Source organism: Salmo salar, chromosome ssa11 (assembly GCF_905237065.1).
Source record: "Salmo salar chromosome ssa11, Ssal_v3.1, whole genome shotgun sequence".
NCBI lineage: Eukaryota > Metazoa > Chordata > Actinopteri > Salmoniformes > Salmonidae > Salmo > Salmo salar.
In genome coordinates this window covers 99,457,358-99,485,092 of record NC_059452.1, presented here as the reverse complement: position 1 = coordinate 99,485,092, position 27,735 = coordinate 99,457,358, and the positions used below count along the sequence as shown (strand labels likewise).

General features: G+C 43.2%; 2 protein-coding genes across 5 annotated transcripts; one reads left to right on the top strand and one right to left on the bottom strand.

Moving 5' to 3' along the window:
- Positions 1-87: 87 nt before the first annotated feature.
- LOC106563800 (zinc-binding protein A33) lies at positions 88-14,119 on the bottom strand. 2 transcript variants are annotated; one of them, XM_014129662.2, is made up of 7 exons: positions 13,042-14,119; positions 12,463-12,877; positions 12,137-12,223; positions 2,472-2,702; positions 2,334-2,356; positions 1,902-2,020; positions 88-1,451 (listed from the first exon to the last, which is right to left on the bottom strand). In XM_014129662.2, the coding sequence occupies exons 2-7, from the start codon at positions 12,850-12,852 to the stop codon at positions 895-897; spliced, it is 1,407 nt and encodes a 468-aa protein (XP_013985137.1). In that variant the 5' UTR covers positions 12,853-12,877; positions 13,042-14,119; the 3' UTR covers positions 88-894. The 2 variants fall into 2 exon arrangements, with proteins under 2 accessions (XP_013985137.1, XP_045546129.1); XM_045690173.1 differs by having other exon boundaries at positions 12,463-14,117.
- ovca2 (OVCA2 serine hydrolase domain containing) lies at positions 13,155-27,427 on the top strand. 3 transcript variants are annotated; one of them, XM_014129634.2, is made up of 2 exons: positions 13,155-13,274; positions 26,627-27,427. In XM_014129634.2, the coding sequence occupies exons 1-2, from the start codon at positions 13,241-13,243 to the stop codon at positions 27,148-27,150; spliced, it is 558 nt and encodes a 185-aa protein (XP_013985109.1). In that variant the 5' UTR covers positions 13,155-13,240; the 3' UTR covers positions 27,151-27,427.
- Positions 27,428-27,735: the final 308 nt, after the last annotated feature.

Below are 27,735 nucleotides of genomic sequence, written 5' to 3'. Positions count from 1 at the left end.
AAGTTTGAAAATGTATGCATTCACTACTGTAAGTTGCTCTGGATAAGAGCGTCTGATAAATGACTGAAATGTAATGTCAGACAAACGCCAATTTAAATGTAATTTAACGTATAAAATGAAAACTGGCTTATTACATGAGAAAGGCTGTAAAACATGACCATGTTATAAAAACACTGCAGCAATTACTCAACTTGCATGACAGAATTACACTAGAATGACGTAGCACACTTCACAGACAGGAAGACCATTACTGATTGAGAAGAAATCTCAAAGCGCTTAAAAACACTAAATAACAAAACAGCAAATGGAAATAAAAAAACAGAAGGATGAATTCAGGAAGTGAGAGGGAGTCAGTTCTTTAGAGGGATGGAGTGGGAGAGAGAGAGGGAGGGAGAGGGATCTCAGTCACAGCCAGTCTGACTCAAAGGTAGTGTTGCATCAACTAATGGTTGCATGTCATTGACTGACAGATTGCTATATCATATGTGGTTAGCGGATACTTTAACTGAACAACAGTAACATTTCCCTAGACAAAATAGTCAAAAGGCCAACGAGGATAGATGTGTTCAGTACACCTGGCATTCAAAATGGAAAACCCCCCCGATATATTCCAAATCTGTCCCATTAAGTCGATGTTGAATGAGATTCAGCAGCAGGCACAAACACTGAAAAACAGCAAACAGAACATAACCTGCAGTTCTCATGTCTCTCATCAAACAAGGGTTACTGATCTTAAGAGACAATAAAGTTAACAATAAACTGATTTATTTCAATTTATGCATTTCAAATTGGTCAACAATGTTCCCACAGCAATCGTTTGTGTCAATTGCCTTTTAGCCTGAAGTTTTGTTTTCACACGAAACCCGACTTGTGTAATTATCAGCTCTAACTGTACTATACTGTTACAGAGACCTTCACTGGCATAACCCTTACATAGTCCCCACTGAGGAACGGAAAAATTCTCTCAGTGAAACTCAGTGAAAATATTTGAGGGTTTTTGAAGAAACAGCCAATCCGTTGGTTATTGACAGGATCAGAAAGTGACACCGTTTCTTTGTCCCAGTCCAGCTGCACTCGGATCCTCTGGGGTTTCACTTTAAAGGGTTCAAGACAGTAACATGCATTCGGTGACACTTGGTCAATATAGTCACTCCCTTCTCTTGAGAGTACATACCAGACTCCACTAATATGCCACCGAGACGTCTCCTTCCTATCGCAAGACTCTATGGCTACACCTACTGCCCACTCTTTGCTGTCCCCAACCTCTACGTCCCAGCTGTGTATCCCTGAGCTGAAGCCCTCTGAGCCCAGGACAGCATAGCGGTGTTTAAACCTCTCTGGGTTGTCAGGAAGCTGCTGTTGGTCATCACTGAGTCTGCATGTGAAGCTGGTCAGGTCACCAGACAGGATGAGATCTGGGTGAGCAGTGTTGGGGTCCAGAATCACAGGAGCTGAGAGGAGAGAGAACACACACAGATTATTTTAAAGTGGGAACTCGTAGTAGTACGAGCAGGTCATTTTTATACAAAACGGATTACTTTTTTTCCCCTTCAGGATTGCGTCCCGTGATTTACACATATTGAAATAAGTGTGATATTGTTAATTTGTTTTATTATCTTGGATATTTTATTCTATACGATTGTAAAGCGTCTTTGGGTCCTTGAAAAGCTCTATATAAGTCCTATGTATGCATGTATGTATGTATGTATGTATGTATGCATGCATGCATGCATGTATGTATGTATGTATGTAGATGCACTATTGTAAGTGGTTGTTCCACTGGATATTATAAGGTGAATGCACCAATTTGTAAGTCGCTCTGGATAAGAGCGTCTGCTAAATGACTTAAATGTAAATGTATGTATGCATGTATGTATGTATTATCATAAAATAGTACTCACTGTACTCAACAATTTCCTGCATGTTCTCCCAGACTCTGAACTGCAGGTTGCCAAGGTGTCTGGCCACGTCGATCAGTGCTCCTGAAACCCTCTCTGGATCTGGCAATATGCACTGAACTCTGGGAGAACATTAAGGAGTCAGTACTGCTGTAGGGTTGGGTTCAAAACCACAGCGTGGAGAGAACATGAAATCAAATCAAACTTTATTTGTCAAATGCACCGAATACAACAGGTGTAGACTTTACCATGAAATGCTTACTTACAAGCCCTTAACTCTTCTTGAACTACACTGTTGGTTAAGAAAATATTTACCAAATAAACTAAAGTAATCAACAAAAAGTAACAATAACGAGGCTATATACATGGGGTACAGGTTAGAGGTAGTCAGTACTGCTGTAGGGTTGGGATAGAAACAGGAGGAAGATCCCTTACCTTTTCTTGATGACCTCGTAATCCTGCAGGAGAACAAAGTGTCAGATTAGACATGACTATCAAAGACATTATCAAGTTGTAGAAGTATCTATCATCTCTACTTAAAACAGAGGGAGATCATTCCTTTTTGTTTCTTACCTGTAGCAAAGAAATGTTTTCAGCCCCTAGCTCCTCCTCTAGGGTTTGGATGGTGTCAGAAAGGGACGATCTCTCTCTGTTCATCTCCTCAATCTTCCTCATCATCATTTGACTCTTGTAGTCTTCGTCCTGCTTCAGGGCAGCTATCCTGACAACCGTTTCTTTTCGTAGAAACTGGTGAAGCTCCTCAAACTGTTCCCTTATTTTCCTCTCTGTGGACAGAGCCTGGCTCTGAAGACAAATATCCAGAGCTTGAGATGAGTTTAAGTTTATTCACCACGTCCACAGAATACAAGGTGTTATACGGTACAATGAAATTCTTACCTTGAGCTCTTTCCCAACAATGCAGTGATGATAATAATAATTTAGATACTAATATAATACTACTAACAAAATAGATACAAATATAAGACAATCATTTAGATACTAATAAAGATAATTTAGACAATAATAATTTAGATGATAATAATATATAGATAATAGATAAATAATTTAGATATTAATAATATAAATAATGATAATAGATAAATACTAATAGTATAGATAATAAAGATAAGAGAGGACATGCGAGTTAAAGAAACAAGACTGCAAGTATATACAGGTCAGTACCTTATTCAATGTCCAGGGGTACTGGAGTGGTTGGTTATACAGGTCAGTACCTTATTCAATGTTCAGGGGTACTGGAGTGGTTGGTTATACAGGTCAGTAGCTTATTCAATGTCCAGGGGTACTGGAGTGGTTGTATATACAGGTCAGTACCTTATTCAATGTCCAGGGGTACTGGAGTGGTTGGTTATACAGGTCAGTACCTTATTCAATGTCCAGGGGTACTGGAGTGGTTGGTTATACAGGTCAGTAGCTTATTCAATGTCCAGGGGTACTGGAGTGGTTGGTTATACAGGTCAGTACCTTATTCAATGTCCAGGGGTACTGGAGTGGTTGGTTATACAGGTCAGTAGCTTATTCAATGTCCAGGGGTACTGGAGTGGTTGGTTATACAGGTCAGTACCTTATTCAATGTCCAGGGGTACTGGAGTGGTTGGTTATACAGGTCAGTACCTTATTCAATGTCCAGGGGTACTGGAGTGGTTGGTTATACAGGTCAGTACCTTATTCAATGTCCAGGGGTACTGGAGTGGTTGGTTATACAGGTCAGTACCTTATTCAATGTCCAGGGGTACTGGAGTGGTTGGTTATACAGGTCAGTAGCTTATTCAATGTCCAGGGGTACTGGAGTGGTTGGTTATACAGGTCAGTAGCTTATTCAATGTCCAGGGGTACTGGAGTGGTTGTATATACAGGTCAGTACCTTGTTCAATGTCCAGGGGTACTGGAGTGGTTGGTTATACAGGTCAGTACCTTATTCAATGTCCAGGGGTACTGGAGTGGTTGGTTATACAGGTCAGTACCTTATTCAATGTCCAGGGGTACTGGAGTGGTTGGTTATACAGGTCAGTAGCTTATTCAATGTCCAGGGGTACTGGAGTGGTTGTATATACAGGTCAGTAGCTTATTCAATGTCCAGGGGTACTGGAGTGGTTGGTTATACAGGTCAGTAGCTTATTCAATGTCCAGGGGTACTGGAGTGGTTGGTTATACAGGTCAGTAGCTTATTCAATGTCCAGGGGTACTGGAGTGGTTGGTTATACAGGTCAGTAGCTTATTCAATGTCCAGGGGTACTGGAGTGGTTGGTTATACAGGTCAGTAGCTTATTCAATGTCCAGGGGTACTGGAGTGGTTGTATATACAGGTCAGTAGCTTATTCAATGTCCAGGGGTACTGGAGTGGTTGGTTATACAGGTCAGTAGCTTATTCAATGTCCAGGGGTACTGGAGTGGTTGGTTATACAGGTCAGTACCTTGTTCAATGTCCAGGGGTACTGGAGTGGTTGGTTATACAGGTCAGTACCTTATTCAATGTCCAGGGGTACTGGAGTGGTTGGTTATACAGGTCAGTACCTTATTCAATGTCCAGGGGTACTGGAGTGGTTGGTTATACAGGTCAGTAGCTTATTCAATGTCCAGGGGTACTGGAGTGGTTGTATATACAGGTCAGCACCTTATTCAATGTCCAGGGGTACTGGAGTGGTTGGTTATACAGGTCAGTAGCTTATTCAATGTCCAGGGGTACTGGAGTGGTTGGTTATACAGGTCAGTACCTTATTCAATGTCCAGGGGTACTGGAGTGGTTGTATATACAGGTCAGTACCTTATTCAATGTCCAGGGGTACTGGAGTGGTTGGTTATACAGGTCAGTACCTTGTTCAATGTCCAGGGGTACTGGAGTGGTTGGTTATACAGGTCAGTACCTTATTCAATGTCCAGGGGTACTGGAGTGGTTGGATATACAGGTCAGTACCTTATTCAATGTCCAGGGGTACTGGAGTGGTTGTATATACAGGTCAGTACCTTATTCAATGTCCAGGGGTACTGGAGTGGTTGTATATACAGGTCAGTACCTTATTCAATGTTCAGGGGTACTGGAGTGGTTGAGGTGGGTTTATACATAGTGACTGGTAGAAGGATATACATGTAAACAGGGTTGAAAAGTGACTGGTAACATGAATATATATACACACGCACACTTGAAGTCGGAAGCTTTCATACACTAATTTTGTAGTCATTAAAACTCGTTTTTCAACAACTCCACAAATTTCTTGTTAACAAACTACAGTTTTGGCAAGTCGGTTAGGACATCTACTTTGTGCATGACACAAGTAATTTTTTAACAATTGTTTACAGACAGATTATTTCACAATTCCAGTGGGTCAGAAGTTAACATACCCCAAGTTTACTGCCTTTAAACAGCTTGGAAAATTCCAGAAAGTCATGTCATGGCTTTAGAAGCTTCTGATAGGCTAATTGACGTAATTTGGGTCAATTGGCAGTGAACCTGTGGATGTATTTCAAGGCCTACCTTCAAACTCAGTGCCTCTGCTTGACATCATGGGAAAATCAAAAGAAATAGCCAAGACCTCAGAAAAAAAATGGTAGACCTCCACAAGTCTGGTTCATCCTTAGGAGCAATTTCCAAAAGCCTGAAGGTACCACGTTCATCTGTACAAACAAAAGTATACAAGCACAAACACCATGGGACCAGGCAGCCGCCATACCGCTCAGGAAGGAGACCAGTTCTCTCTCCTAGAGATGAACGTACTTTGGTGCGAAAAGTGCAAATCAATCCCAGAACAACAGCAAAGGACCTTGTGAAGATGCTGGAGGAAACCGGTACAAAAGTGTCGATATCCACAGTAAAATGAGTCTTATATATCGACATAACCTGAAAGGCAGCTCAGCAAGGAAGAAGCCACTGCTCCAAAACCGCCATAAAAAAGCCAGACTACGGTTTGCAACTGCATATGGGGACAGAGATCGTACTTTTTGGAGAAATGTCCTCTGGTCTGATGAAACAAAAATAGAACTGTTTGGCCATAATGACCATCGTTATGTTTGGAGGAAAAAGGGGGAGGCTTGCAAGCCGAAGAACACCATCTCAAACGTGAAGCACAGGGGTGGCAGCATCATGTTGTGGGGGTGCTTTGCTGCAGGAGGGACTGGTGCACTTCACAAAATAGATGGCATCATGATGAAAGAAAATTAAGTGGATATATTGAAGCAACATCTCAAAACATCAGTCAGGAAGTTAAAGCTTGGTTGCAAATGGGTCTTCCAAATGGACAATGACCCCAAGCATACTTCCAAAGTTGTGGCAAAATGGCTTAAGGACCACAAAGTCAAGGTATTGGAGTGGCCACCACAAAGCTCTGACATCAACCCCATTGAAAATTTGTGGGCAAACTGAAAAAGCGTGTGCAAGCAAGGATGCCTACAAACCTGACTCAGTTACACCAGCTCTGTCAGGAGGAATGGGCCAAAATTCACCCAACTTATTGTGGGAAGCTTGTGAAAGGCTACCTGAAACGTTTGACCCATGTTAAACAATTTAAAGGCAATGCTACCAAATACTAATTGAGTGTATGTAAACTTCTGACTCACTGGGAATATGATGAAAGAAATAAAAGCTGAAATAAATCTCTATTATTCTGACATTTCAAATTCTTAAAATAAAGTGGTGATCTTAACTGACCTAAAACAGGGAATTTTGACTATGATTAAATGTCAGGAATTGTGAAAAACTGAGTTTAAATGCATTTGGCTAAGGTGTAGGTAAACTTCCGACTTCAACTGTACATACACACAGGAAAAGAAACACTACATGCAATTTCTAAATTTTTACTGAGTTAGTTCATAGAAGGAAATCAGTAAATTGATAAATCAATGCATTTCACGACTGGGCAGGGGCCATGCCCCCCAGTACTGCAGTGCATCTCCTCCTCATGGACTGCACCAGATTTGCCAATTCTTGCTGTGAGATGTTACCCCACTCTTCCACCAAGGCACCTGCAAGTTCCCGGACATTTCTGGGGGGCATGGCCCTAGCCCTCACCCTCCGATCCAACAGGTCCCAGACGTGCTCAATGGGATTGAGACCCGGGCTCTGGCCATGGCAGAACACTGACATTCTTGTCTTGCAGGAAATCACGCACAGAACGAGCAGTATGGCTGGTGGCATTGTCATGCTGGAGGGTCATGTCAGGATGAGCCTGCAGGAAGGGTACCACATGAGGGAGGAGGATGTCTTCCCTGCAACGCACAGCGTTGAGATTGCCTGTAATGACAACAAGCTCAGTCCGATGATGCTATGACACATCGCCCCAGACCATGACGGACCCTCCACCTCCAAATTGATCCCGCGCCAGAGTGCAGGCCTCGGTGTAACGCTCAATCCTTTGACGATAAACGCGAATCTGACCATCATCCCTGGTGAGACAAAACCACGACTCATCAGCGAAGAGCACTTTTTGCCAGTCCTGTCTGGTTCAGCGACGGTGGGTTTGTGCCCATAGGCGACGTTGTTGCCGGTGATGTAAGGCAGGTCCTCCCCAGACAACAGGCCTACAAGCCCTCAGTCCTGCCTCTCTCAGCATATTGCGGACAGTCAGCACTGATGGAGGGATTGTGCGTTCCTGGTGTAACTCTGGAAGTTCTTGTTGCCATCCTGTACCTGTCCCGCAGGTGTGATGTTCGGATGTACCGATCCTGTGCAGCTGTTGTTACACGTTATCTGCCACTGCGAGGATGATCAGCTGTCCATCCTGTCTCCCTGTAGTGCTGCCTTAAGCTTCTCATAGTACGGACATTGCCATTTATTGCCCTGGCCACATCCTCAGTCCTCATGCCTCCTTGCGGCATGCCTAAGGCACGTTCACGCAGATGAGCAGGGACCCTGGGCATCTTTCTTTTGGTGTTTTTCAGAGACAGTAGAAAGGCCTCTTTAGTGTCCTAAGTTTTCATAACTATGACAAAACAGAGATGCTTGTTCTAGGTCCCAAGAAACAAAGAGATCTTCTGTTGAATCTGACAATTAATCTGGATGGTTGTACAGTCGTCTCAAATAAAACTGTGAAGGACCTCGGCGTTACTCTGGACCCTGATCTCTCTTTTGAAGAACATATCAAGACTGTTTCAAGGACAGCTTTTTTCCATCTACGTAACATTGCAAAAATCAGAAACTTTCTGTCCAAAAATGACGCAGAAAAATTAATCCATGCTTTTGTTACTTCTAGGCTGGACTACTGCAATGCTCTACTTTCCGGCTACCCGGATAAAGCACTAAACAAACTTCAGTTAGTGCTAAATACAGCTGCTAGAATCCTGACTAGAACCAAAAAATTTGATCATATTACTCCAGTGCTAGCCTCCCTACACTGGCTTCCTGTTAAGGCAAGGGCTGATTTCAAGGTTTTACTGCTAACCTACAAAGCATTACATGGGCTTGCTCCTACCTATCTTTCAGATTTGGTCCTGCCGTACATACCTACACGTACGCTACGGTCACAAGACGCAGGCCTCCTAATTGTCCCTAGAATTTCTAAGCAAACGGCTGGAGGTAGGGCTTTCTCCTATAGAGCTCCATTTTTATGGAATGGTCTGCCTACCAATGTGAGAGACACAGACTCAGTCTCAACCTTTAAGTCTTTACTGAAGACTTATCTCTTCAGTAGGTCCTATGATTAAGTATAGTCTGGCCCAGGAGTGTGAAGGCGAACGGAAAGGCTGGAGCAACGAACCGCCCTTGCTGTCTCTGCCTTGCCGGTTCCCCTCTTTCCACTGGGATTCTCTGCCTCTAACCCTTTTACAGGGGCTGAGTCACTGGCTTACTGGTGTTCTTCCATGCCGTCCATGGGAGGGGTGCGTCACTTGAGTGGGTTGAGTCACTGACGTGGTCTTCCTGTCTGGGTTGGCGCCCTCCCTTGGGTTGTGCCATGGCGGAGATCGTTGTGGGCTATAATCGGCCTTGTCTTAGGACGGTAAGTTGGTGGTTGGAGACATCCCTCTAGTGGTGTGGGGGCTGTGCTTTGGCAAAGTGGGTGGGGTTATATCCTGCCTGTTTGGCCCTGTCCGGGGGTATCATCGGATGGGGCCACAGTGTCTTCTGATCCCTCCTGTCTCAGCCTCCAGTATTTATGCTGCAGTAGTTTGTGTCGGGGGGCTAGGGTCAGTCTGTTACATCTGGAGTATTTCTCTTGTCTTATCCGGTGTCCTGTGTGAATTTAAATATGCTCCCTCTAATTCTCTCCTTCTCTCGGAGGACCTGAGCCCTAGGACCATGCCTCAGGACTACCTGGTATGATGACTCCTTGCTGTCCCCAGTCCACCTGGCCGTGCTGCTGCTCCAGCTTCAACTGTTCTGCCTGCGGCTATGGAACCCTGACCTGTTCACCGGACGTGCTTGTTGCACCCTCGACAACTACTATGATTATTATTATTTGACCATGCTGGTCATTTATGAACATTTTAACATCTTGACCATGTTCTGTTATAATATCCACCCTGCACAGCCAGAAGAGGACTGGCCAACCCTCATAGCCTGGTTCCTCTCTAGGTTTCTTCCTAGGTTTTTGGCCTTTCTAGGGAGTTTTTCCTAGGGAGTTTTTCCTAGCCACCGTGCTTCTTTCACATGCTTTGCTTGCTGTTTGGGGTTTTAGGCTGGGTTTCTGTACAGCACTTTGAGATATCAGCTGATGTACGAAGGGCTATATAAATAAATTTGATTTGATCTTACTTGACTACTGTCTGTAAGCTGTTAGTGTCTTAACGACCATTCCACAGGTGCATGTTCATTAATTGTTTATGGGTCATTGAACAAGCATGGGAAACAGTGTTTAAACCCTTTACAATAAAGATCTGTGAAGTTATTTGGATTTTTACAAATTATCTTTGAAAGACAGGGTTCTGAAAAAGGGACATTTCTTTTTTTTGCTGAGTTCATATAAACAGGAGTAAAAGTGACCAGTAGCAGGATAAATACTAATGGTAATCAATAGACAGCAGCTTAATGGAGTAATACATCTAATTGAGTGGGTAGAGACCTGTGAATGGGCATAGAATCAGTGTGGAGTCTGTGGGAGAAGGAGCGCAGTAGTTGTTAGCCATTTAACAGGGGATAGAAGCCATTTAGGAGTCTGTCTGAGCCTTTATGAAGCGGTACTGCCTGCCAGACGGGAGCAAAGAGAACAGTCCATGTGTCGAATGGCTGGAGTCTTTGCCCCTTTTTTCAGGCCTCTCTCAGACACCGCCTGGCATGTATGTCCGCATGTGAACGGGTACACACCAGTGGAGTACCGGCACCTCAAATGTTCTACTGCACCTCATAGAATATTGGCTCTGAAATATGATTAGTACTGGCACCTATTATTTCAGTCCACTAAAATCTCTAATTTTACTATTTACGGATGGAAAATGTTCCTAACTTTCAAAAAATTCCCTGGTTTACCAGAAATCCTGGTTGGAAAACTCCTGGAATTGAGAGGGAATAAGGTGGACATCCAGTAATCCTCCAACCAGGAGTTCTAGAAAACCAGGTAATTTTGTAACTCTACTATTGTTATTCTTTAAGGTCATACGGTTCATCCCCAAATCCAGGGAACTAAGGGAAACATAGCCAGCAGATACGACCCGCTTGCTTACAGCTGCACTAGGTTTGGACAGGCGTCCTGGTTAGGTTAAGACACTGCGAAGCTGGTGGGAGATATGGCTCAGAAAACATACCTCAACCCAACGATGAAAAACACCTTTTACTCCAAATTATCCCATCTGTTACACCAAGAAGATTCAGCAACTGCTAGTTTTCTGGAAAACTGCCCTTTTAGTCCTCATGCTAGGTAGCAGAAGCCACAACAGCCATTTTGGAATGGCAGTATCAGACTATCAGCTACTTTGTTGTTCAACGCGATGTGCTGGAAATGTGATGTTGGAAAGGGAAATGGCGCAAATGGATGTTCTGTTTGAATCAGATGGCGTGTCGAATGGAGAATGAGAAGAATTGTATTACGGTGGTAAATACAAAAGGAAATAAGGATTGATGTTACCTGGGAGGTCAGTTTGAAGTCTATAAAAATCGTGGATGCGTTGGATAAGGTGGCATCGGTGAGAGAAACGAGAAATGTGATTATTTTGGTTTTCTGCGCATCTATGGAACAGAAGGAGAGTGCTCAGCACCTCTAGAAGATATAGGTTGGAAATGTGTCGTGTGTGGATCTTCAATGCAGGGAACCTATCAAGGGTGTCATCTCTGGGGTGATGCTAGAAGCGAATGTGAAGGATATACGTGACGAATTGGATCAACTGGTTGGTGCACACCGAATGACCCGCATGGAAAGAGGATGCACACTCCATCATTCTATTGTTTTTTGATGAGGAGTCTCTCCCTTCTCACATGTATTTGAGTTTAGTGAGATTCCCTGTGAGAGGGATGTGATTTGAACTGTGACTGAAGGAGGGGGATGTTTTTTGATGCAGTCCACGGAATGCCAAGAGTGTGCAATGCTGTCATCAAGGCTAAGGGTGGCTACTTTGAAGAAGCTCAAATATATTTTTATTTCTTTAACACTTTTTTGGTTACGACATGATTCCATGTGTGTTATTTCATAGTTTTGATGTCTTCATTATTATAATAATAAAAAAATGGAATGACTAGGCGTGCCCAAACTTTTGACTGGTACTGTGTGTGAGTGAGTGAGTGAGTGAGCGAGTGAGCGAGCGAGTGAGTGAGTGAGATATAGATAGAGATATTTTACCCCCTTTTTATCGTCAATTTTGATCTTGTCTCATCGCTGCAACTCTCCAACGGGCGAGGCGAAGGTCGAGTCATGCGTCCTCTGAAAAATGACCCACCAAACTGCGCCTCAACACCCGCCCGCTTAACTCGTAAGGCAGCAGCACCAATGTGTCGGAGGAAACACTGTTCAACTGACGACCACGGTCAGCCTGCAGGAACCCGGCCCGCCACAAGGAGTCCCTAGAGCACGATGAGCCAAGTAAAGCCCCCCCAGCCAAACTCTCCCCTAACTCAGATGACGCTGGGCCAATTGTGTGCCGCCCTATGGGACTCCCGGTCACGGCCGGTTGTGACACCGCCTGGGATCGAACCCGGGTCTGTAGTGACAACTTAGATCGCTATGCCACTCGGGAGGCCTGGCTCTGCAGTGTCTTAATCTACACAGGAAGCCTGTCCGACCGTTGCGCAGTTGTAAGCAAGCGAGTCAGATCTGCTGGCTGAGGGAAACTCTACAACAGAAACATAAAAGCCACTCAGTTCTTACCGTGATAGTATCTGCCGTTTGAACACAAGTTCGACTGTCTGCCTCAAGGACCTCCAGTTTGTTCTGTAGGAGCTTCAGCACAGACTCCTGGAATGAAACATGAACATTTTAAATATATCAGTTTACTGAGAAAACATTTTCTCTAAAGGGCATCAGCACCTACACTAAGGGCATCAGCACCTACACTAAGGGCATCAGCACCTACACTAAGGGCATCAGCACCTACACTAAGCAGTGGTGTTCAGTAATTGTTGCTTTTTTTAAGGAAATAGCTAAATGTAACAGGCATTTATTCTATTGCCACACAGTTTTTATTTCTCACTCACCTTATATTCTTTGGCAGCTTCGTCCATGGGGCAGAACTTGTGGTTTGTGTGTAACTCAGAAGTCTGGCACACCAGGCAAGCTGGTTGTCCGTGGTCCCGACAGAAAAGTTTGTATTTCTCCCCATGCAGACTGCAGAGGACACCTGCAGATGCTTTCTCCTTCGAGTAGGCCTCACAGAGGTTCTTCAAAGCCCGGTTGAGGGGTGCATCACTGAGTTTTGATCTTTTCCTACAGACTGGACATTCCTTTACTTCTCTCTCCCTCCAGTAGCCATGTATACAGTCTTTACAGAAGCTGTGGCTACACAACAGGATGACTGGGTCTCTGAAGATGTCTCGGCATACAGGACAGGTGAGGTCCTCCTCTGGAAGAGAAGATGTGGTGGCCATTTCCCCCCTCAAATCACACGTCTTCCTTCGGGAAAAAGAACAACCGTACTGGCAAACTTTCAGGTGAGTTTCGCTGCTAACTCAAACAAGCACTTGCTTGCTGCTTCGTTATTGTTTCTTGACGTATTGTTTGTAACACATGTAGCTTACACTTGCAACGTATTGAGTAATACAATGAAGTGAACTTACTTCTTTGCTGTGTTGTTATTGTGGCTCTTTTATAATTTTATCGCCATCCGCAAACAAACGATAGGAGTGTCGTTATCGCATACCAATGTGACGCATGCAAGAATAACTAAGTACTTCCGGTTCACGGATTTTTGGAATCCTTCAGAATAAGACTTTTTCTTCTATGGTATATTGACGATCACACATCCCGCCATCTACTATGCGGGATGGAAACAGGATTCACCCCAAAAAACGTAACTACCAAACATTTAATACAAAAAAAACGATTATGTTAAAAACAAATGAAACAGATCTGATCCATACACAGGCTCCAGGTGAACCTGGGAGTGCGGGTTTTCCGGCGCCAGGACCCCTTCTAGGTCTTCATTTTCAAAAACGTTTCTGCCGCAGCCACAATAATGTCCAGTTTCTTCGACTTCTTTGAAACTTGTGCTGTACAGTTTATAACTGTGGCAATGAACGCAACAAAATCAAACTTTTTAACACGCAGGGTATTTTTTGTCTGGCGGCAAACATTTACTACATGCTGTGGTGTATCCACTACCATATCTTCACTAGCATCACTTGTTTTCTCAATTTGAATTGTCTCCGCATAGGAAATTTGATTGACCGCTCTAACGTTTGCCACCTCAATTTCACCCTTACAGACCACTCCATGAACTCAGGATCATGATCCCCACCACAATTACAACTGTCCTACACACCGTTCTTCAGTGTACTCTGTTCGTCTGCACACACTTGAAACATGGCCAAATTCTTCACAATTCGTACACTGCAGTGGTTTGGGGACGCACGCTTTACGGCGTATCTTACATAACCAAGCTTCCCATGCGTAGGTATTTGTTCTTTATCAAAAAACAACAGGACCGACACTTTCTTTTTTTCCTCCCTTCACCCAGCGGGTCCGACGCCGGGCACCAACCACACCAGGAATTTTCTTCCGGTATTCAACCTGGACATCCATCGTTAACCCTGAGATGACTCCTTTGACGGGAGCTCTACTCCGAAATTCAAAACACAACATTTCTGTTGTCCGGATTATTTTGAGGCCTATTGCAATCTTCCTCTACTCTTCAGAAATACAATTAATCAAAATAAGACCACTTCTGGTCACTCTGATAGACTCCCACTTTTACAAGCGCATACTTCACAATTTTCGACACCTCAAGTGGGTATCCTACATACCGTATGCATCCTTACTCAGCAAACGCATGCCAAGAAGAAGCGATTCATTATTTTTTACACACGTATCCTCCACTCAAATTTTAGACAATTTCCTTTTGTTAGATTTTTTGACACTAATGTTGTCCATTCAGAACATTCATCTTCACCAACTTTGCTCGACGCGCTGCTTGATTCGAACTCAGCCTCCACTTCTGCCATCTTCACATCACCATTAAATCAGAATAAGACTCCTGTCCTGTATACTATGTAATTTAATAATTAGGGCGAAAATGATGGGAAATATGAAGAATTATTGATAGATTTATACTAGTTATCATAGAAAGAATACTTTAAAGTATTTATATAAGATATTATGTGATTTATTTGTCACATGCGCCAAATACAACAGGTGTAGACCTTACAGTGAAACACTAACTTACAAGCCCTTAACCAAGAACTGCAACTTTAACAAGAAAAATATATATATATTGATATACACAGCTGGTCAAAAGATTTAGAACACCTACTCATTCAAGGGGTTTTCTTTATTTTGAGCTATTTTTACATTGTAGAATTATATTGAAGACATCAAAACTATGAAAAAACACATGGAATCATGTAGTAACCAAAAAAGTGTTAAACAAATCAAAATATATTTTATATTTGAAATTCTTCGAAGTAGCCACCCCTTGCCTTGATGACAGCATTGCACACTCTTGGCATTCTCTCAACCAGCTTCATGAGGTTGTCACCTGGAATGCATTTCAATTAACAGGTGTGCCTTCCTCAAAGTTAATTTGTGGAATTTCTTTCCTTCTTAATGCGTTTGAGGCAATCAGTTGTGTTCTGACAAGGTAGGGGGGGTATACAGAAGCTAGCCCTATTTGGTAAAAGACCAAGTCTATATTATAGCAAGAACATCATTACTTTAAGACATGAAGGTCAGTCAATATGGAACATTTCAAGAACTTTGAGTTTCTTCAAGTGCACTGGCAAAAATCATCAAGCGCAATGTTGAAACTGGCTCTCATGAGGACCGCCACAGGAATGGAACACCGAGAGTTACATCTGCTGCAGAAGATAAGTTCATTAGAGTTACCAGCCTCGGAAATTGCAGCCCAAATAAATGCTTCACAGAGTTCAAGTAACAGACACATCTCAACATCAACTGTTCAGAGGAGACTGTGTGAATCAGGCCTTCATGGTCGATTGCTGCAAAGAAACCACTACAAAAGGACACCAATAAGAAGAAGAGACTTGCTTGGGCCAAGAAACACGAGCAATGGACATTAGAGCAGTGGAAATTTGTCCTTTGGTCTGGAGTCCAAATTGGAGATTTTTGGTTCCAACCGCCATGCCTTTGTGAGACGCTGTGTGGGTGAACAGATGATCTCTGCATGTGTATTTCCCACTGTAAAGCATGGAGGAAGAGGTGTTATGGTGTGGGGGTTCTTTGCTGGTGACACTGTCTGTGATTTATTTAGAATTCAAGGCACACTTAACCGGCATGGCTACCACAGCATTCTGCAGCGATACTCCATCCCATCTGGTTTGGGCTTAGTGTGACTATCATTTGTTTTTCAACAGGACAATGACCCAAAACTCCTCCAGGATGTGTAAGAGCAATTTTAACAAGAAGGAGAATGATGGAGTGCTGCATCAGATGACCTGGCCTCCAAAATCTCCCGACCTCAACCAAATTGAGATGGTTTGGGATGTGTCGGACCGCAGAGTGACGGAAAAGCAGCCAACAAGTGCTCACCATATGTGGGAACTCCTTCAAGACTGTTAGAGAAGCATTCCAGGTGAAACTGGTTGAGAGAATGCCAAGCGTGTACAAAGCTGTCATCAAGGCAAAGGGATGGCTATTTGAAGAATCTCCAATAAAAAAATATATTTGGATTTGTTTAAAACTTTTTTGGTCACGACATGATTCCATGTATGTTATTTCATAGTTTTGTATGTATGTATGTATGTATGTATGTATGTATATATATATATATATATATATACACTGCTCAAAAAAATAAAGGGAACACTTAAACAACACAATGTAACTTCAAGTCAATCACACTTCTGTGAAATCAGACTGTCCACTTAGGAAGCAATACTGATTGACAATCAATTTCACATTCTGTTGTGCAAATGGAATAGACAACAGGTGGAAATTATAGGCAATTAGCAAAACACCCCCAATAAAGGAGTGGTTCTGCAGGTGGGGACCACAGACCACATCTCAGTTCCTATGCTTCCTGGCTGATGTTTTGGTCAATTTTGAATGCTGGCGGTGCTTTCACTCTAGTGGTAGCATGAGACGGAGTCTACAACCCACACAAGTGGCTCAGGTAGTGCAGCTCATCCAGGATGGCACATCAATGCGAGCTGTGGCAAGAAGGTTTGCTGTGTCTGTCAGCGTAGTGTCCAGAGCATGGAGGCGCTACCAGGAGACAGGCCAGTACATCAGGAGACGTGGAGGAGGCCGTAGGAGGGAAACAACCCAGCAGCAGGACTGCTACCTCCGCCTTTGTGAAAGGAGGAGCAGGAGAAGCACTGCCAGAGCCCTGCAAAATGACCTCCAGCAGGCCAGAAATGTGCATGTGTCTGCTCAAACGGTCAGAAACAGACTCCATGAGGTTGGTATGAGGGCCCGACGTCCACAGGTGGGGGTTGTGCTTACAGCCCAACACCGTGCAGGACGTTTGGCATTTGCCAGAGAACACCAAGATTGGCAAATTCGCCACTGGCGCCCTGTGCTCTTCACAGATGAAAGCAGGTTCACACTGAGCACGTGACAGACGTGACAGAGTCTGGAGACGCCGTGGAGAACGTTCTGCTGCCTGCAACATCCTCCAGCATGACCGGTTTGGCGGTGGGTCAGTCATGGTGTGGGGTGGCATTTCTTTGGGGGGCCGCACAGCCCTCCATGTGCTCGCCAGAGGTAGCCTGACTGCCATTAGGTACCGAGATGAGATCCTCAGACCCCTTGTGAGACCATATGCTGGTGCGGTTGGCCCTGGGTTCCTCCTAATGCAAGACAATGCTAGACCTCATGTGGCTGGAGTGTGTCAGCAGTTCCTGCAAGAGGAAGGCATTGATGCTATGGACTGGCCCGCCCGTTCCCCAGACCTGAATCCAATTGAGCACATCTGGGACATCATGTCTCGCTCCATCCACCAACAGACTGTCCAGGAGTTGGCGGATGCTTTAGTCCAGGTCTGGGAGGAGATCCCTCAGGAGACCATCCGCCACCTCATCAGGAGCATGCCCAGGCGTTGTAGGGAGGTCATACAGGCACGTGGAGGCCACACACACTACTGAGCCTCATTTTGACTTGTTTTAAGGACATTACATCAAAGTTGGATCAGCCTGTAGTATGGTTTTCCACTTTAATTTTGAGTGTGATTCCAAATCCAGACCTCCATGTGTTGATAAATTGGATTTCCATTTATTATTTTTGTGTGATTTTGTTGTCAGCACATTCAACTATGTAAAGAAAAAAGTATTTAATAAGATAATTTCTTTCATTCAGATCTAGGATGTGTTGTTTAAGTGTTCCCTTTATTTTTTTGAGCAGTATATATATATATATATATATATATATAGGGAGAGAAATATAACAAATAATAGAGGAGCAACCGTAAAATAACAGTAGCGAGGCTATATACTTGTATTTTTTATTTATTTATTTCACCTTTATTTAACCAGGTAGGCTAGTTGAGAACAAGTTCTCATTTGCAACTGCGACCTGGCCAAGATAAAGCATAGCAATTCGACACATTCAACAACACAGAGTTACACATGGAATAAACAAAACATACAGTCAATAATACAGTAGAACAAAAGAAAACAAAAAGTCTATATACAGTGAGTGCAAATGAGGTAAGTTAAGGCAATAAATAGGCCATGGTGGCAAAGTAATTACAATATAGCAATTAAACACTGGCATGGTAGATGTGCAGAAGATGAATGTGCAAGTAGAGATACTGGGGTGCAAAGGAGCAAGATAAATAAATACAGTATGGGGATGGGGTAGGTAGATAGATGGGCTGTTTACAGATGGGCTATGTACAGGTGCAGTGATCTGTGAGCTGCTCTGACAGCTGGTGCTAAAGATAGTGAGGGAGATATGAGTCTCCAGCTTCAGAGATTTTTGCAGTTTGTTCCAGTCATTGGCAGCAGAGAACTGGAAGGAAAGATGACCAAAGGAGGAATTGGCTTTGGGGGTGACCAGTGAGATATACCTGCTGGAGCGCGTGCTACGAGTGGGTGCTGCTATGGTGACCAGTGAGCTGAGATAAGGCAGGGCTTTACCTAGCAGAGACTTGTAGATAACCTGTAGCCAGTGGGTTTGGCAACGAGTATTAAGCGAGGGCCAACCAACGAGAGCGTACAGGTCGCAATAGTGGGTAGTGGATGGGGCTTTGGTGACAAAACGGATGGCACTGTGATAGACTACATCCAATTTGCTGAGTAGAGTGTTGGAGGCTATTTTATAGATGACATCACCGAAGTCGAGGATCGGTAGGATGGTCAGTTTTACGAGGGTATGTTTGGCAGCATGACTGAAGGATGCTTTGTTGCGATATAGGAAGCTGATTCTAGATTTAATTTTGTATTGGAGATGCTTAATGTGAGTCTGGAAGGAGAGTTTACAGTCTAACCAGGCACCCAGGTATTTGTAGTTGTCCACGTATTCTAAGTCAGAGCCGTCCAGAGTAGTGATGCTGGACGGGCGAGCAGGTGCGAGCAGTGATTGATTGAATAGCATGCATTTAGTTTCACCAGCAGCAAGAGCAACATCACTTGATGTATACAGAGAAGAGAGTCGGCCCGAGAATTGAACCCTGTGGCACTCTCATAGAGACTGCCAGAGGTCCGGACAACAGGCCCTCCGACTTGACACACTGAACTCTATCAGAGAAGTAGATGGTAAACCACATTTTTACATTTTACATTTTAGTCATTTAGCAGACGCTCTTATCCAGAGCGACTTACAGTAGTGAATGCATACATTTCATTTTTTTTCATTCCATACATTTTTTTTTTTTCGTACTTGGCCCCCCGTGGGAATCGAACCCACAACCCTGGCGTTGCAAACACCATGCTCTACCAACTGAGCTACAGGGAAGGCCAATCATTTGAGAAACCAATCATTTGAGAAACCAAGGCTGTCGAGTCTGCCAATAAGAATGTGGTGATTGACAGAGTCAAAAGCATTGGCCAGGTCGATGAATACGGCTGCACAGTAATGTCTCTTATCGATGGCGGTTATGATGTCATTTAGGACCTTGAGCGTGGCTGAGGTGCACCCATGACCAGCTCTGAAACCAGATTGCATAGCGTAGAAGGTACGGTGGGATTCGAAATGGTCAGTAATCTGTTTGTTAACTTGGCTTTCGAAGACCTTAGAAAGACAGAGTAGGATAGATATAGGTCTGTAGCAGTTTGGGTCTAGAGTGTCACCCCCTTTGAAGAGGGGGATGATCGCGGCAGCATTCCAATCTTTGGGAATCTCAGATGATACGAAAGAGAGGTTGAACAGGCTAGTAATAGGGGTTGCAACAATTTAGGCAGATAATTTTAGAAAGAGAGGGTCCAGATTGTCTAGCCCGGCTGATTTGTATGGGTCCAGATTTTGCAGCTCTTTCAGAACATCAGCTATCTGGATTTGGGTGAAGGAGAAATGGTGGGGCCATTGGCGGGTTGCTGTGGAGGGTGCCGGGCAGTTGACCGGGGTAGGGGTAGCCAGGTGGAAAGCATGGCCAGCCGTAGAGAAATGCTTATTGAAATTCTCAATTATAGTAGATTTATTGGTGGTAACAGTGTTTCCTAGCCTCAGAGCAGTGGGCAGCTGGGAGGAGGTGCTCTTATTCTCTATGGACTTTACAGTGTCCCAGAACTTTTTTGAGTTAGTACTACAGGATGCAAATTTCAGTTTGAAAAAGCTAGCCTTAGTTTTTCTAACTACCTGTGTATATTTGTTCCTAACTTCCCTGAAAAGTTGCATATCACGGGGGCTATTCGATGCTAATGCAGAACACCACAGGATGTTTTTGTGATGGTCAAGGGCAGACAGGTCTGGAGTGAACCAAGGATCTTTTCCTAGTTCTACATTTTTTGAGTGTGGCATGCTTATTTAAGATGTTGAGGAAGGCACTTTTAATACAGTGGGTTTGGTACAGAGCCAATGTGCAGGGGCACCGGTTAGTCGAGGTAATTGAGGTAACATGTACGTGTAGGTAAAGGTAAAGCAACTGTGCATGGATAATAAACAGAGAGTAGCAGCAGCATAATATGGGGGTGGGGTGGGGACAATGTAAATAGTCTGGGTAGCCATTTGATTAATTGTTCAGCAGTCTTATGGCTTGGGGGTAGAAGTTGTTGAGAAGCCTTTTGGACCTAGACATGGCGATCCGGTACCGCTTGCCGTGCGGTAGCAGAGAGAACAGTCTATGACTCGGGTGGCTGGAGTCCTTGGCAATTTTTTGGGCCTTCTGCTGCCATCGCCTGGTATAGAGTTCCTGGATGGCAGGACGCTTAGCGCCGATGATGTACTGGGCCGTACGCACTAAATCAAATCAAATTATATTGGTCACATACACATAGTTAGCAGATGTTAATGCGAGTGTAGCGAAATGCTTGTGCTTCTAGTTCCTACCGTGCAGTAATATCTAACAAGTAATCTAACAATTTCACAACAACTACCTCATACACACAAGTGTAAAGGAATGAATAAGAATATGTAAATATAAATCTATGGATGAGCGATGGCCGTGCGGCATAGGCAAGATGCAGTAGATGGTATAGAGTACAGTATATACATATGAGATGAGTAATGTAGGGTATGTATTATATAAAGTGGCATTGTTTAAAGTGACGAGTGATACATTTATTGCATCCAATTTTTAATTATTAAGTGGCTAGAGATTTGAGTCAGTATGTTGGCAGTAGCCACTCAATGTCAGTGATGGCTGTTTAACAGTCTGATGGCCTTGAGATAGAAGCTGTTTTTCAGTCTCTCGGTCCCAGCTTTGATGCACCTGTACTGACTTCGCCTTCTGGATGATAGCAGGGTGAACAGGCAGTGGCTCGGGTGGTTGTTGTCCTCCACTACCCTCTGTAGTGCCTTGCGGTCGGAGGCCGAGCAGTTGCCATACCAGGCGATGATGCAACCAGTCAGGATGCTCTCGATGGTGCAGCTGTAGAACGTGTTGAGGATTTGAGGACCCATGCCAAATCTTTTCAGTCTCCTGAGGGGGAATAGGCATTGTCATGCCCACTTCACGACTGTTTTGGTGATTTTGAAACATGATAGTTTGTTGGTGATGTGGACACCAAGGAAGCTCTCAACCTGCTCCTCTACAGCCCCGTCGATGAGAATGGGGGCGTGCTCGGTCCTCCTTTTTCTGTAGTCCACAATCATCACATTTGTCTTCACATTGAGGGAGAGGTTGTTATCCTGGCACCACACGGCCAGGTCTCTGACCTCCCTATAGGCTGTCTCGTCGTTGTCAGTGATCAGGACTACCAATGTTGCGTCGTCTGCAAACTTAATGATGGTGTTGGAGTCGTGCTTGGCCATGCAGTCATGGGCGAACAGTTAACAATGTTTTTTTGAGTGGGTACTCGTATCATTTATTGCACCACACAGAATTTCCTGTATGTTTTGTCACAGTAAAAGGAGGTCCAATCTTCTTTCTATAGTTTACACCCACAGGAGCGTCACTGCTCATTTTGCGGTCGTTAAAGAGTGGCCCATCAGCTTAAATGTAGTACGTTTTTCCCAGTGGACATAAATATTACAGCAGACATAATTGCCTGTGTGTTGTGTCACAGTGAAAGGGGGGTCCATTCTACTCAGGAGCACTTCTCGTGTACAAATCCAGAGTTTACACCCAGTGGAGTGTCAACGCTCATTTTATGAACAGTGCAATATGCCTGTCCAATATGAAAAAACTATTGCATTTAAGATGATGGGCCACTCTTTAAGGGCCGCAAAAAGAGCAGTAAACTCAGTGAATTTGGAAACTAAAGCTGCTCCTGAGTAAAATGGACCCCCTTTTACCGTGTGACACAATGTGGTGAAAATTGTGCATGTCCAACATGAACAACATATGAACATCGTGTAATACAAATGTGCTAAATAACAATAGGATTTAAATGTATTTTCTAAAGTTGATTGTTTTAGTTATAATATTAATATTGTTATTACTATTATTTATAGTAGCATAAATAATGTTTTGTTATTTGTATTACTGTTGCTACCATAATAACTATCTAGTAATCATTACCTTTAATAATATTATTTGTACAATTAAGTCTATGAACTATTTAATTTTTTAAATATTGTTAAACAAAGTTCTCTAACATTTCCTAATAAAATGGAAGGAATTTTAACAATTACTATTGTTTTTTACCATCTTCATTGCGATACTTATATTTTGAAGTCACGGGCTTTTGCGATGTCTTACCAGTGAACGTCGAAGAGGTGAAGCGTGAGCTTTTTCGCCGCAAAAAATCTGTCCACGAAAATAAGGCGCCGGAGTGAGGAATTTTTATATGGAGGGCAGTGAGAGACTGTCGAATTTGGTCAACAAAAATGTAATTCCCAATTTGCTACGTGAGGCTTATTTTATTCGAATAGAAGTTTCGGAATGGTTAGGTTGTTACGAATGCACTGATATAAGTTGACGCACTTGGCATTTCTGTAACTTTGAAAAAAGTAGTGGCTGTCATAGGGATAAATAGAGGACTCATCATGGATATAACCCGTTTTAGCATGGACGTTGTCATTGAGGGCTTCCACCATTTTAAAGTAGTCAACTGGGTGGGGATTCCTATGAGTTGGGAGCAATCAGCCAATGAAGTAGAACATTGACTACTTTAAAATGGAAATAGCCTCTATGGCACGGCCCATGCTGTCACGGACGCTTTTTATGGCACGGCCCATGCTGTCACAGATAGATCTGGCTTTTCAGAGGTTTATCATCTGGCCAATGCAACGATGATTCCTGTGTTAGCTCGGAACTGTGCTATGCATAGGAACCAACGACTTAGCTTCTGTTCCCACCGACCACTATTTTCAGACGGACCTGTACTCTTACCGGTTGAAACAAGTTTTCACTTGACACGGAAACTAACTCAAAAAATAAATTCAATCTACAAATCAAAGCGCGATAGTGTGGAGCTAACTTAATTGGTAAAAGTACCGGTATGCAATATTTGTAAGAGAATAATGCCTAACCGGTCAGTTTAATTGACTACCTGTCGTTAACTTCCTGCAAACATGGCGACTGTAACTCGAGCAGCACCGCTCCGGATCCTGTGCATACACGGTTACCGACAGAACAGCGGCTCGTTTCGCGAGAAGACTGGGGCCCTACGGAAGCTCCTGAAGAAGTATGTGGAGCTGGTTTACATGAGTGCGCCTCACCGGGTACCGCAGACAGGCGACGGTGGGTCACATTCTGATCCCCCAATAATGTCAACATGACGTGACAGTTAACGAGCATTCGGTGACTTTTATTTTTACATGTCAGACGCGCATTGCAAAACTGTAGTTTGTTTAGATGAAAAACTAAGGGATGTAACGTACATCTTTCGATGCATTATATTTATTCTGTGGTGTTTGGTTTCTGGCAACAAGAAAAAAAATCATACTTGACATTTTTTAACATTTTGTTGTGTTACAGCCTGAATTCAACATTGATTTAAGTTGTTTTTTTCTCACCCATCTACACACACTACCTCATAATGACAAAGTGAAAACATGTTTTTATAAAGTTTAGCCAATTTATTGAAACTCAAATACAGTGAACTAATTTACATAAGTATTCACACCCCTGAGTCAATACTTTGTAGTGTGTTTCTGGGTACGTACTTTAGTGTGTTTCTGGGTAAGTCTCTAAGAGCTTTCCACACCTGGATTGTGCAACATTTGCCCATTATTATTTTCAAAATTATTAAAGTTCTGTCAAATTGGTTGTATATCATTGCTAGAAAACCAATTTCAGGACTCACCATAGATTTTCAAGTAGATTTAAGTCAAAACTGTAACTCGGCCACTCAGGAACATTCACTGTCTTCTTGGTAAGCAATTCCAGTTCCAGTGCTTTAGGTTATTGTCCTGCTGAAAGGTGAATTTATCTCCCAGTGTCTGGTGGAAAGCAGACTGAACCAGGTTTTCCTCTAGGATTTTGCCTGTGCTTAACTCCATTCTGTTTCTTTTTTTATACTGAAAAACTTCCCAGGTCTTAACCATTATTGAAGCTGGAGACTTATATCTCCCTCACTAACTTTAGAGCAGCTTACCGATCACTGCACCTGTACACAGCCCATCTGTAAATGGCCCACCCAACTACCTCATCCCCATATTGTTATTTATTTTTGCTCTTTGCACCCCCAGTATCTCTACTTGCACATCATCATCTGCACATCTATCACTCCAGTGTTAATGCTAAATTGTAATTAATCACCACTATGGCCTATTTATTTCCTTACCTCTCTAATCTTACTACATTTGCACACACTGTATATAGATTTTTCTATTGTGTTTTTGACTGTACGTTTGTTTATCCCATGTGTAACTCTGTGTTGTTTTTGTCGCACTGCTTTGCTTTATCTTGGCCAGGTCGCAGTTGTAAATGAAAATATTGGATATCTGTGCATCACTAGTTAGGAGTGTGGCTTAACTACAATGTTGTTGATCCATCCTAATTTTTCTCCTACCATAGTCATTACACTCTGTAACTGTTTTACAGTCACAATTGGCCTCATGGTCAAATCCCTGAACGGTTTCCTTCCTTTCTGGCATCTGAGTTAGGAAGGACGCCTGTATCGTTGTAGTGACTGGGTGTATTGATACACCAACCAAAGTGTAATCTTCTACGCTGCTGCTATTCTCTGTTATCTATGCATCGTCACTTTAATAACTCTATCTACATGTACATATTACCTCAACACCGGTGCCCCCGCACATTGACTCTGTACCGGTACCCCCTGTATATAGCCCCGCTATTGTTATTTACTGCTGCTTATTAATTATTTGTTATTCTTATATATTACTTTTTTGGGGGGGTATTTTCTTAACTCCGTTGTTGGTTAAGGGCTTGTAAGTAAGCATTTCACTGTAAGGTCTACACCTGTTGTATATGGCGCGTGTGACAAATAATAATTAATTTGAATTAATTACTTCACCATTATCAATGGGATATTCAATATATTTTTTTATTTTCTTTTTTTTTACCCATCTACCAATAGGTACCCTTCTTTGCGTGGCATTGGAAAACCTCCCTGGTCTTTGTGGTTGAATCTGAGTTTGAAATGTACTGCTCGACTGAGGGACCTTACAGATAATCGTGATAACGTTTACATTTTAGTCATTTAGCGACTTACAGTAGTGAGTGCATACATTTTCGTACAGGTCCCCCGTGGGTATCGAACCCACAACCCTGGTGTTGCAATCTCCATGCTCTACCAACTGAGTCACACGTGATAACAGATGAGGTATTCATTCAATCATCTTCAACACTATTATTGCACGAGTCCGACTTATGTGACATTTTTACTCCTGAACTTATTGACTCAATACGTTTCAGTTTTAAATGTTTTATTCATTTGTAAATATAAAAAAAATATATATATATTTTCACTTTGACATTATGGGGTATTGTGTAGGCCAGTGACACTTTTTTAAAAACTTGAATCAATTATAAATTCAGGCTGTAACACAACAACATTTGGTCAAGGGGTGTGAATACTTTCTGAAAGCACAGAGTATACCAAACATTAGGAACACCATCCTAATTTTGAATTGCACCCTCCTCCCCCTTGCCCTCAGAACAGCCTTAATTAATCAGGGGCATGGACTCTACAAGGAGTGGAAAGCGTTCTACAGGGATGCTGGCCCATGCTGACTCCAATGCTTCCCATAGTTGTGTCAAGTTGGCTGGATGTCCTTTGGGTGGTGGACCATTCTTGATACACGGGAAACTATTGAGCGTGAAAAACCCAGCATCTTTTGTCTTGCCCATTCACCCTCTGAACAGCACACACACAATGTCTCAATTGTCTCAATCCTTCTTTAACCTGTCTCCTCTCCTTCATCTACATTAATTTGAAGTGGATTTAACAGGTGACATCAATAAGGGATCATAGCTTTCACCTGGATTCACTGATCAGTCTCATGGAAAGAGCAGGTGTTCTTAATGTTTGGATACTCCGTGAACATTCTGACTGAACAGTGCTGTGAGGATAGGGATTGTTGCGTTACCAAACTTTTGGTAATGCATGGCTTTCTGACTGGTACCTATCAGGGTGATCACACAGATTTCAACTAAATGCAAAATCAACTTAGTTTAATACTCTCTTTCTCGCCCTTCTACCTCTCTCTTCTCTCTCTCTCTTTTGTCTCTCCCTCCAGCAGCCCAAGGGAAGGAGAATGAAGTGGGCCCTGGAAGTGACGAGGCCCCCAGGGGATGGTGGTTCTCTGACACCCAGGCTCGGAGCTTCGACGCCGGCCAGCAGTGTCAGGCGAGCCTGGGGCTTGAGGAGAGTGTGGAGGCCGTGAGGACAGCAGTGAAGGACCTGGGCCCGTTTGACGGTGTGCTAGGGTTTAGCCAGGGCGCTGCTCTAGTTGCCGTGCTCTGTTCTATACAGGAACAGAATCTAGAACCACAATTCCAGTTCCGCTTCGCTATCCTGGTGGCCGGGTTCCGGAGTGCTTGTTCGGAACACCAGCGGTTCTATGGTGGCCCTGCTTCGCTCGCCATCCCGTCCCTGCACATCTTCGGACAGGAAGACCAGGTCATTCCTGATCGGATGAGCCGGGAGCTCCTTCCCCTGTTCCAGGAGCCTCTGGTGCTGACTCATCCTGGTGGCCATTTTGTGCCAGCGGCCTCGGCACACAGACAGACCTATCAGGAGTTTCTCAAGAGGTTTCAGTAGGGGAAGGAGAAGCATGGAAACTATTCCATCCTAGAAGTTTCAGAGGAGGTAAATGTCTGAAAATTAAGAGCATAACTTCATGTGGATGTTGCTCATCCAAAGACGACAAGTAACTTTTTCGAGAATGTTGATTTAAGTTAACACAGTTATCTTGTGTATCCAGAAATTGTAAAAATATTTTATTGGAAAGCGTCTTTAATTTTCATACAATGTTAGTAGGCTACCACAGTAAAAAAAAATGACTGCATGTTGAAAAATAAATTCCAAAAAACATTGACTTTTTTTTTTGCCTGCTTTTGTTGCATTCTATGACAAGATTCTTGATAATTGTATCCGCTCACCAACACCAACCCTGCCATCACTTACCAAAATGTAAATCTAAGTGTTATGTAATGCATGGCATGAAGACCTGTGGTTCATTTCAAACTAAAGTGTACTATATCTGTTGTATTGTGACAAATAACATTTGATTCATTGACGGCTCACAGTAAAGACTAGTTGAGCTGTCTTGTGGGTTGACAGAAATACTTTGGGTTGACAGAAATACTTTCCCTAAAACCTCAAGTAAATGTTAACTGCAAAGTT